The sequence below is a fragment of the Pteropus medius genome, unplaced genomic scaffold (assembly GCF_902729225.1).
Source record: "Pteropus medius unplaced genomic scaffold, Ma_sr-lr_union100, whole genome shotgun sequence".
NCBI classification, from domain to species: domain Eukaryota; kingdom Metazoa; phylum Chordata; class Mammalia; order Chiroptera; family Pteropodidae; genus Pteropus; species Pteropus medius.
In genome coordinates, this window is record NW_024347791.1 from 16,312,123 (window position 1) to 16,324,161 (window position 12,039).

Here is a 12,039-nt window from a genome sequence, read left to right on the forward strand (position 1 = left end):
TCATGCCTCACAATAAAATTAACAACCTGGTCAGATTTACCCTTGCGAGTAAAGTCTTCTGAGGTATAAGAAAAGTTAGGTTGCTAAATGAGGAAGGGAATCAGAACGTTACTCAAGTGATCAGGCCAGATAATAAAGTTATAGTGATGATTACAGACTTTCGTTTGCTTGCATATGCAATTCTAAAAATAGTCACCTAATATTATTAACACAAAGCCATGTGAAAGAAACCCTCCAATATATTTGTTATAAGGGTGTGTCCCTAGAGGGTTATTCAAAAGTATCCCTGTAAGAAACATAGGATTTAGACTGACTGAATAACAATTTCTATATTCTAGATAGTATGTCTGCAGTTGAGGTGGCTACATCAGGCCAGAAAATTTAAAGCACGCGTAACACTTTGAAATATGACGAGTATCTTTTAGAGTGGAGTTCTTACATCAACCAAGGCCTGCTTGCTTGTTTGAGTACATAGAGGCCCATCTCAAGTTTCAGATTCACAGGCCTCAAGTGGGGCCCAAAAATGTGTATTCAGAAAATGATTCTCTAGTCATCTCACTCAAATTCCTGGTTTCGAATCAGAGCAAAAACGACCAACCAGACAACTATAAAACCAAAGGGCTTTTGATGAAAGGGTCAGCAGATTTAGAATTAGTCTCGGTTCTGGTACTTACTGAACATGCCTTCTTAACCAAGTTCACATACTCTCTGAAGAATCTCCTCAGCTATAAAACAACAGTAATAGCGCCTACCCTTTCTTGGTCATGAGATCAAAGTAGATGTGCTAGTTACCTATTGCTATGGTATGAGTTACTCCAAAATATAGCGGCTTTAAGTAACAAACATGTATTATCTCAGTTTCTGTTGGTCAGGAATCCAGGAGCACCTAAGCTGGGTGCTGGGGCTCAGGGTCTCTCACAAGGTAGCAATGAAAGTGTCACCTATAACTTTGGATTCGCAGGACTGCCCGGTGGGGGAGGATCACTTCCAAGCTCACACTCACGGCTGCTGCCAAGCCTCAGGTCTTCATCGGAAACCTCAGATCCTCGGCATGAGGGTCTCTCCACAAAGTAACTTACGACAAGGCAGCTGGGTTCCCTCAGAGTGAGACGGGGAGACAGTAAGAGAGGACGAGCAAGAAGGAAGTAACAATCTTTTTGTAACCTAGTCTCAGAAGTAATATCACATCACTTTTGCCAGTCTATCCATTAGAAGCAAGTCTCTAGGTCCAGCCCACACTCGAGGGGACGGGATAAAGGGCATAAATACCAGGACGTGGGGAGTCCTGGGGGAGCATCTCAGATGCTACCTACCACGAGAGATAACATATGTGATATTCTGGGGAATAAAAGACATGTAGCAAATGAAAAAAAAATTTAAGGCATAATTTGAGTCATAAAAATCTACTTTATGCTAAGGAGTGTTACCACCTCCTCGCTTGCCTCAGATGTGTCACACTATGGCAGTATTTCACCATCTTTTTCAGTCTGACGCATCCGTGAACTCGTTAGTCAAACAGGAAGAAAAGAAGGGTGAGCAAATGAGGGATCTCATGACCCACCAAATAACAGTGACAATTCACACTTCATATTATCATGGGAAGCAGTACTGTAATGGCTATAAAGAATATGGGGAAAACGACAAAAGATTTAGAAGCTTGAAAAAATTATTTCCCAGACTGTTTTATTCTACAAAGATGTTCATCAGCTTAACTTGGTAATATGCCCTAATGAAAACTTACATGATTTCAGCTTTGGACTTTTAAAACATGGCCCCAGCATTCTCGACATTCTTCCCATCTAGAACTGGGGTCTATATCCCCTCCCCTCGATTCTAGGTGAGGATCTGATGACTAGAGAGTCACTGCGTGACTTCTGAAGCTAAGAGAAACCGTGCAGCTTCCGGCTGGTCCTCTTAGGACACCCACCTTGGAACTCAACCACTATACCTGAGGAAGCTCAAACTAGCCCACACGGAAAAGACCCATGTTGGGCCTCAAGACTCTATGAAGACAGAGATATTTGTGCTGTCCCCAACTGTTCTGACTTCTGACGGTTTCTGCCCCACCCATCATCTGTCTGAAACTTTATGAGAAACCCCATGTCCAGAACTGCTTGGCCTATACCTTCTGAATTCCTGTCCTTGAAACTATGGCAGGTAATTAAAAAAAAAAAAAAAATGACTGTTTTTATTTAACCCAGAGTTTTGAGGTGGTTACATGACAAGGGATAACTGCAATGGCCAGTAAATAGTCATATACTAACAATGAAGTCATGTATAAACAAAATGAGGTTATATTAGGTTAACACATTTTCAAGACCGTTAGACCATGGACATGAACCACTACCTCCAGAAAAATCTTTGGTAAAAACTGCTATTGGGAAATATTTACAGATAGGAGAGATATGCCTAAAAAGCAATCCCATGTTAATAAGAAAGTAAGCTATTATAAATAACAAACATTGGAAATACAGCATTTCTATTTCTATAATAAGGTATCGGATCGATAATTGATTAACAAATGTGGTCAGCAACTACCTCCTTCTCTTGTCATATCACAGTTACAAACCATTTGATATTACACCAGCATGGCAAATATTACCTGTTTCCCCCCAATGCCGGCCCCTGCGTATGCACGTAACTGTGTTGGCTACGCCCTCTCCCTTTCATTTAAGAATCAAGCAGATCGTGACACTTTCAAATGCCTCTTTTCTAATCTATAATATTTGTTTAAATACTCTCCTCCTTTTTTCTTTCTTATCATTCAGAAAAGCTTTTCATCCACATTTTCAAGGCACCATCTCCTCTACCCATCCACTTTTGCCTACCGCAATCCCTAGATCCAACAAATAGACCGTCTTATATCTTTGGTGTTTCACCTTACAAACACCCTTGCCTTCGTTACTTCATAAATATATATTATACAACTTGTACGCCTTGACTTTAAAAATACCCTTCAAGCAACATCCAATTCTTTACAGTCAGCCAGTTAAGAGTGACATTGTCCACACTCAATGTTTCCAGTGTTTCACTACCTATTTATTCTTTAAATGACTGTAATCTGACTTTAACAATCCAATAGTGCTGGAACTACTCCCTCGGAGTTACCAACCAGTGACCTTTTCTCAGCACTATCCTCCACTGACCTCACTGTAGTACATGATGCAGGTGATAAACCTTCATTTTGAAATTCTACTTTCGACTTTCAAAAAAAGTGCTCTCTGGCTTTCTTCGCCCTCCAGATATTCTTCCTCTGTTCTCTCCTCTAAAATCATCGTCGACTGCCCCAAACAGAATCATTTCCCACTTTCTTCTCTCTACACCCACATTTCTGGTGAACTAAATCAGGAAGCCAAATCTCTAGCTACAGCATAACTCCCACTTGAAACATGAACACAGGTGCACTCAAACTCTCTTTGTTGATTCTCTCAATATGATGTCTGAATAGCAACAGATACAGGACTTTAGTGCTTCACCCAAAGCAAGGACTTCTTATATAAGGAAATGTTTTATGTAAAAGAGGTCAAAGTAACCAGAGTATTAGAAATCACCTTGATGCACTAGGAAGGATGATCCTTAATTTACCAAATCCAAGCTTGAGAGCTTGAGAACTCTGATTAGAATATTATCATCATTAAGCACACACTGGTTGCTATTCTCTCCACTTAAATGCTCTGTTCCTGGTGTCAGTATGTCTTGTGCCTTCACTACCTTCACTCAATGCACGAGTATCACCTTCTATGAGAGACTCCCCAGAACACCATATGTAACGTAGCATTTCCCATGCAAAACTTATGAGACCCATTATGTACTTATTTGCTTATTGTCTGTTTTCCTTGACAGGAAGGTAGGTGCCATGAGAGTAGGGACTTTGTTTTGTGCACTGCCATCTCCCAGAACATGAAAGAGTATTTAGCCCATAATAACCACATAATAAATATTTGGTGAAGAAATGAATAGCTTAATGAGAAAATGAACGATTTAATGAAATGTTCTCATTTCTAGAAAGTCTGTAACACTATAATGTAAATGCATGATGTTTTGCTATAAAAACTATTTTTTTTTCTTTTTACCATGTGACCTAATTCAAATCTCTACATAACAGCCAGCTAATCTGCAAATAGAAGCTTCTCTGCAAATTAATGTGATTAGCTCTTTTATAGGGGGATATCTCACTGTCCTGTTTTTCGTTTAAGACAAATGACACTACTGAAGTTTGCTACTAAAATTTTTTTTGGCTTGTTAGCACGGAACTTTCTTTATCAGAATATCTATCTAACGTCTTCATTATGAATCACTCGATTTTTATTTCCATAGTATCTTCATTTGCACTGGATTGCTATCATTTTTTTTTTCCTGCACGGACTTTTTATTTATCATAGAACTCTTGAAGACCTTAAGGTATCCTTAGTCCAGGGGTTTTCGACCTTTCTTTCAGCAGTGGGATCTATTTCACAATCAAAATCTTAATGGAAGCAGAGCCAGGAGTGGAGGGGCTGCAACGGTGCCTCTTCACTCCACCTTCACTCCAGCATCTCTGAGACACAGAAAGATCTTAAGTCTCCTTTGAAAACCACAGACGGTCTAAACTTTCCTAACTAAACCCAGATGTATTTTCTGTGTTGACTCTTCCATTTCTTCAGCAAGAAACCCTTCTTTTCTTCTGGGCTAAAAGCATTTACTGAGCAGTGTGCAACATACTACACAGGTATGAGAGGAACATGCTGAGGGAACACGGAAAGCAGAGGGCTCTGGCCTCACAACTCCCCACCCACCAGGGAGTGATTCTTTTTGCCCTCCTTTCTTATCCTTCGCTCTCTGCTGCCTGCCCTCACCTTGACTTTTGTGTCACTGCACTGATTCTCTCCTGGTCTGGCTTCCACCTACACCCCACCCCCACGAACTGTGAACATCCCTAAGGTTTAGGTAGTGCCCCGCTGCATTCCCCCTCCGCCTTCTCCTTAGTCAAGAGCTAGGATGATTTGGGACCCAACACTGTCTGCTTTAGGTGATTCTGTACGTTTTGTGTACTGGATGGACATCTCTACCTGGGGTCGCCAGCTATCACAGAAAGGCCAGTAACTTGAGCTCTCTTTTTCCTTTCCCTGAACTGACTGGCAGTCGGTCCCTTTCATGATCTCCGTTATTATCAATGATCCCACTAATCACTTAGTTCCCCAAGCTTGAAACTGACTCCTTTCTAACTTTGAATCTTTTCTCAATTGTGTCTGTTGGTTGGCCACCACCTGTACACACAGTGTCTGGCACAAAATAGATGCCTAATAATTCTGCTGAAAGAATAACTGAATGGGATAAAAATATTCTGGAAGAATAATTGAATGGGATAAAAATATATGATGCTTACTGTAGCATAAAAACTGCAAGCAAATTCCCTAGTAATAGGGCAATGTGTTAGTACATTTGAGTTCATTTATAAGATATTATAGTATAATTAAAATAATATTTTCAAGTATATATTCAGTGGCTTGGAAACTGCTCCCTATTTAATGTGATAATAAAGGGACACTGGATACAAAAACCATATATTTATTATTAACCCATTTGTGAAAACCTGAAAAAGAAAATATAAAAATTTTTAACACTGGTTATCTCTGAATGGTGATTTTTATTTATTTTCATATAACTATCCCTACTGATAAGGCTTGAGAGAAGCATGTACGAATTAAAAGAGGCATTTGTTCCAGGGTGGGAGGTATAATAATCTATCTCCCCCACTTTATTTTCGTAAAATTGGCTTCAAAAATTATTGTTCAACATTTTCAGTAGCCTTCACCCCATCATGTATTGCTTATCTCTTTGTCAGTCTTTATACAGTTAAGTTTGTCATGATATCATACCATTTCAATTGTGCTAAAATGCCATTTTGAATTACTCTCTTATTAAAAACTTGTACAGTTTCCTTATTATTTTATTGGTAAAATAAGATAAAAAGTCCCAATCTATCGAAGTTCAGTCTTGAACATCCAATCTCCCCTTCTGCCCATGCAGGACAGACTCCCACTCCTGTGCCATTCATTGCCTGATGTCACCTATCTCCCTTATTCCACTTTAAATCTTCACTTCAAAACTTTCTTCAATGCTTAACAAAAATTTTCTTAGAAATTTTATCTTTAAACATCCACAGACCTTTATGCAAAATCCTGTAATATCATGCATTTTTAGAATTAAAAATGGTTAGAGCTGCAAGACATTATTGAAATCACATCTCCATTGTACCTTGCGCTGAAGAGGGTGTGCTGAAGTACGGCGGAAATGACCTCCAGCAAATCTAATAAGGCAGTGATGATACAAATCTGTAATACCAATATTCCATCTTAAAAATGTGGCTGCTACATCCCTTCAGATGGTAACAACCACCTAAGGAGTCAGTGTCAGCCTTCTCTTATATTCTACATGGTTGTCCCAGCGAGTCATGAAACCTCAGTTTTGGTTCCAGCTAAGATCCAGCCCAGATCGGGAAATGAGGGCTGGAATTGGCTCTACAGACTACGTCTCCACAGTCAGTCCACTGCAAAACACAGAGGCTTAAGGAAAGATCTGACTCAAAGGCCAGGCTTAGTAGCAGCTTTCAAAGTTGCAAGTGGCTCTTTTCACACACACTCACACACATGCACTCTGAAATTCTGAATGACGTGTGTGTGTGTGTGTGTGTGTGTATGTGTGTGTGTGTAAGAGAAACATTTTAACAACTGTACCAACCAAATAATGTACAATAGGTGAACAACTGGTAGACAAAATTCCATTGCAAGCCAGAGAGCCCAGAGACAGGACAAAGTGGGACCCTCAGGGTTTATAACATTCAAAGGAAGAGAGAACAAGGACAGGCCCCTAAAGTGGAAGCACGCCAACCCCTTTGTCATGGCTGCTGTACATTGCGCCATGAGCCACACAAGCCCAGAAGCATCTCTCAAAGGTCTCAGACAGCTGTGCAAGCACTCTCTGTCATTTGTTCAGCTGTCGTGAAATGAAAGAGATGCATATACCCAGGGTTCCACCAAGCAGGTTTCTTTTTCAATGCAGAATAATGTGATCAGAATACAAATTTTTTTATTAGTCTTGATTTTGTCACTCTGAATATATATTTACCTGTATGAATACATCTACTATTTTTGCAATTAATGGAGGTGAATAGTGTACACCATGCCACATTAAGAAATGGGTAATGCTGAAGGAATGAAAATAAATCACTCTTTTACCTAAGAGCAGAGTTATTGCTTAGAGAAGTAGGTGCCCATTCACCTGGCAATTCAAAGTATCTGGAATATAATTTGTCAAAATTCCATCACTTTCCTTCTGTCAAGAAAAACGACTTAATGGTGAAATCTCAGATTATAGCATAGCCAGCTCACTTTATATGTATCAAAAGAGTTATTAGGTTGTAGAAATGAATTCACTGGACTTGTTAAAAATGTGTACTGCTCCTTTTCACCAAAGAAGAGAAAAAAATGAAAAAGGAAAAGAAAAGCTTCAAAAGAAATATATAAAGGCTTTACTGACTGATCTTTGTTGCCTTTCACATTTGTTACAAAGACTCTCAGCAGGTGGAAGCTAATTATATTAGTTAACTTGGGTAACAAGCTATTAATTTTCTGCTTCAAAGTTATTAACCACCTTTCTCTATACAGTTCACAGGTGAATAAACGGACTTAATCCCTATATTAAAATACAAAACAGACCAAATAATCCCATGTTTCACAACTTCTCAAAGTTGATTATCTCCTTGGAAATGCTTTACCAGAGGCCAGATACACAACAGCCGCTTTATAAGAGTCTCTGGCAGTTTACATGAGAAGCTTGTGAAAGCAGATTTAATTACATTTTAATAGTAATTCCTCTTCAGACCAGACATAAAAGGTCACCAAGGAAAAGCATTTTTTTCCCTGTGATTCAACCATATTGGGTTAGTAAAACATCTTCTCCCAGTGATCACACAACTCCTGAGGGAGTCTACTTGTAGAACATGACGTGTAGCGAGCATTTGCAAATTTAAACAATTCAGTTGAGGAAATAAAATATTTAAGATGATAACATTTACTGTCAAAAGAAGTCTGTAGATTTCTCTTTTTTGGATCATGTCTAATTCTTCAGGGTAAAAAATAATATTTTAATTCAAAAGCAGCAGTTTTACATAGATATTTATCTACTAATTACCAAAGGGCACTAGACATGTATAATAACTACAGTAAAAGATGGAGTTATTACCAGCACTCACTATCCTTATCGGCATTTAAGGGTCTCTATGCTCTAACAAGAGCAAACGGTAGTTTAGTATATCAACATTCCCATGGGAAATTTACAATAATTTCTTTCTTTGATTTATTAAAAGCCTAATCATAGCTCAAAGGCCTCTGAATACTCATTAAATTAGGAAACTACTGCCATAAAAATAAGACATAATAGCAAAATCTACATACAGAAAGCAATCCAACAGGTCAGTAACTATTGGAAATTACTTACATTATAAAAATTATTTAAAATAAAAGCTCTAACTAAGCTATATCAATAAATTATGATTTCATAAAATTCATTTTTTGGGTTCTATTGCTATAAAATATATCTAATTTCTAGCATCACCATTTCATTTTATTTTAAATTCATTCTGAAATAATGTATAAATGCAGATATTTCTCTCTATATGATTCCTTTTTGAAGTTTTCTAATATAACAAATACAATAAATTAATGACTTTAGCATAAAAGTCAGTAATTTGACAGGGTTATAGAAACATTGTTCAACAGCTATCAGAGAATAAACAGTTAAGTACAATCTCAAGTTTAGGAAATTATTCTCAGAATATAATTAAATGGTTTTATTATTATTATACTGGAGCTTTTAAATAAGTTAAAAAGTTAAATATTTGAAGATGCATTTTGGCATAAAAAAATCTATGTGATGCATATTACAGCCCATTAAAATTCCCTCTCCTGCTATTTTTTAATGATATAATATTTGAACAAGTTTGTTATATTTTTAAGAAAACAATTAGAGAAAAGTTATTTAAAATAAATCAATGAAAATAAAGGATAGAGTAGAAAAGAGGAAAAGAAAATATGTTTATAAAAACCATACATTTATGCTAAAGGGCATAAAATATGATTAAAGAGAGACAATTCTCGAATGGGAATGTTCAATTTTATATCATTTCTTCCTAATATAACCTATAGGCTCAATGGAATCTCAAATCAGTAAGAGATTTTCCTGGGAAGAGGAAGAAGGAAATGTTTCATGAGTTTTGACAAAGGGATCAATGTGTAAGAATAGTCAATAGATTTATGAAACTTAAATGTTATTGCATTAAGGATTTTCAATTCTAATAATTAATAGGTTAACTGTGCAAAGAATGTTTCTGGCAGTACTTTATAATAGTTAAACACTGTAAAAAAGATATCATATGGGGCTGATTATGCAAATAATATCTCATCCATATAATGAAACACTCCCTGTCAAAAATGACAAGTTTCTGGATTTATTTTTTAAAGAAAGGTCGATTACATATTGTAAAGTAAAAAGATTACAAAATAGTATACAAGAGATAATTCAATTTTCTTAACATGTGTGGAAATGGAGAATATATATCAAAATACTAAATGTGATTTTCTTTGGGTAGTAAGAAAAAGGGTGATTTTTCAAATTTTATACTTTTTGATACTGTAAGAATTTTCCTTTATAAAAATGCATTATTTAAAGTTTTGAGGAATAATTAACTTAATATATATTATAGATTATAAAAATGTATTATAATCATAATATATTATTTTAACATTTTGTGTGAGAATTTATGGATCACAAATAATAATTAAGTAAATTGAAAAGAAGTGGCTACAGACAGCTTCTGGAAGAATAAACCAATAGGGCAACACTTTGAAGAAGGTTTGTATAATGTTAGGGACTCTGCTGTTTGTCCATCTGCTGTGAGTGTACAAGGATGCCTGGCATATAGGACAATGCATGGAAGAACCCTGTGTGCTTTGACTTCCTAGTTTCCATTCTTCCTTTCTCATCATTTTAATGCTGACATCAAGGTAAACATAGTAGTGATAGCGTCTCAATTTATACCTACTAAACCTACTGCAGTCCTTATGCTTACTATGAAAGCTACATTTTAAGGATGGACTTGCATAACTAAAATGAATGCTAATCCAATAAGTACATCTCTTGATATGGTCCACACTAAAATGCATCCCAGTGATTTCATATGGGAGTTTTATTAAAGAAGAGAAAAAATATGATAATGTGGTTAACTATAACGATGTATATAGTTTGAATCCTTTTAACAAAAAACTTAATTTGTTTCACTCTTATTCCATGTTTTAAATAATGTTTATATGAATATTAGCTAATGTGGAAGTTCCACTGAATAAAAATATTTGGCATAAAAATTATTTGATAAAAATAATAATTTATATTTATAGGTATTTACTATGTGTCAGACATAGTTCTAAAAGCACTTTATGTATATTAAGTCAATTATTCCTCAAAGCTACCTATAAGGTAGGCTTTATTATCCCTCATTTTGCCCATGAGGAAACTAAGGCTCAAGATCTAAGTTTGTTGACCAAGATGACAGAGCAGGTTATGATAAATCTGTGTTTATTTTGATATTTTTCAGATTTTAAAAAATTTAAATATTTCTAATTTTAGAATACTTTTAGAAGTGTTTTGAAAAACAGTACAGAGTTCTGTATAGCCCTCATCAGTTTTCCCTATTGTTAAAATCTTAATATTATGTGGAACATTTATCACAACTGAGGAATGTTTCTTGGCTTTCCTTGTTTTTGATGACCTTGAAGTTTTCAGGAATATTTTGTACAATGCCCCTTACTTGGTTCTATGTGATATATTTTTCATGATTAGACTGGAGTTATAGGTTTGGGAGGAAAACCACAAAGGCGAAGTGCCACTCTCAATACATTTTATCAAGGCTACATGCTACCACCATGACTTACCTTTAATAATATTAACCTTGAAGACCCCGCTGAGGTACTTTTGCCTGTTTCTCCATTTTAAAGTTAGTATCTTCTCCTCTCATCATCCTCTTTCTAGGCTCTACTTTATGGGAAGAAGTTATTAATCAAAGCCCACATTTAAGTGGGTGAGAATGAGAGGGAGTTAAACTACACATACTTGAAAGGGGGTATCTATGTAAATCATTTGCAGTTTTTCTCTCAGAGCTCTCATTTTTACTCACTATTCTATACTGTATCTGATATCCTTTCTTTATCATTTTGGCATATCATCCATGTGCGGTAGTTTAAAAACATATTTGTTAACTAATTTCTTGCTTTTTCAAAGGTCCAAAAATATGTTAGAATTAAATGTGACAACTAATAAATTTGTTTAAAATTATTTTCCACTACCACTGTAGAATGTGTCACTAAGGGACAAATTAGAAACCAGTTCTCAAAAGCAATCTGTCAAGAACTTACCAGAAATATTCGTTCAAGTTGATCCTGAATGTCCTTCATTCCTGGAAAAGCAGCAACTCCTTGGATCATTTCGACAAAGATGCAGCCAACTCCCCTAAAAGAAAGAAGAAGGATTCTTTCAAAATTTCAATATATTATGATTAAAAAATTAAATCTGGAATTAGAACAACTACTTCTACAGAGAAGAAACAATAAATAAATATATTTTTAATGAGTACCAAGGTCTGTGACACATATACCTAGATCCCATAACTTTCCTCCCTCTCCCTGTCTACTGTCCTGCCTACTGGGCTCTGAACATGGTGGAAACCAATAAAATGTAAACCTTAGTGGCTCCACCTTGCTTATAGGATACAGTCAAGAAACTCCTTAGCCTGGTATAGAAAGCCTCCACAGTCTTGTTCCAATATCCTTTCTAACCTTACGTCACAAATTCATAATGTAATGTCTTCTCTAGCTGTCCAAGGCTCACACTTCGCTCTGCATCAGAATCATCTGGGAAACTTTAAAAAATTGTAAATGATCTGAACACAAACCCCAAAGATTCTCTTTCAATTAGCCTAGGTTGAAGCCCAGGCATTGACTCCAGCTG

General features: G+C 36.3%; 1 protein-coding gene across 1 annotated transcript in view; it reads right to left on the reverse strand.

The window, feature by feature from the left end:
• The window catches only part of CDK14 (cyclin dependent kinase 14), a 503,580-nt gene that overhangs the window by 176,241 nt on the left and 315,300 nt on the right, over positions 1-12,039 (reverse strand). The window contains exon 10 of the mRNA XM_039878136.1: positions 11,448-11,541. Within this exon, the coding sequence (XP_039734070.1) occupies positions 11,448-11,541 (94 nt within the window). The remainder of the gene's footprint in view (positions 1-11,447; positions 11,542-12,039) is intronic.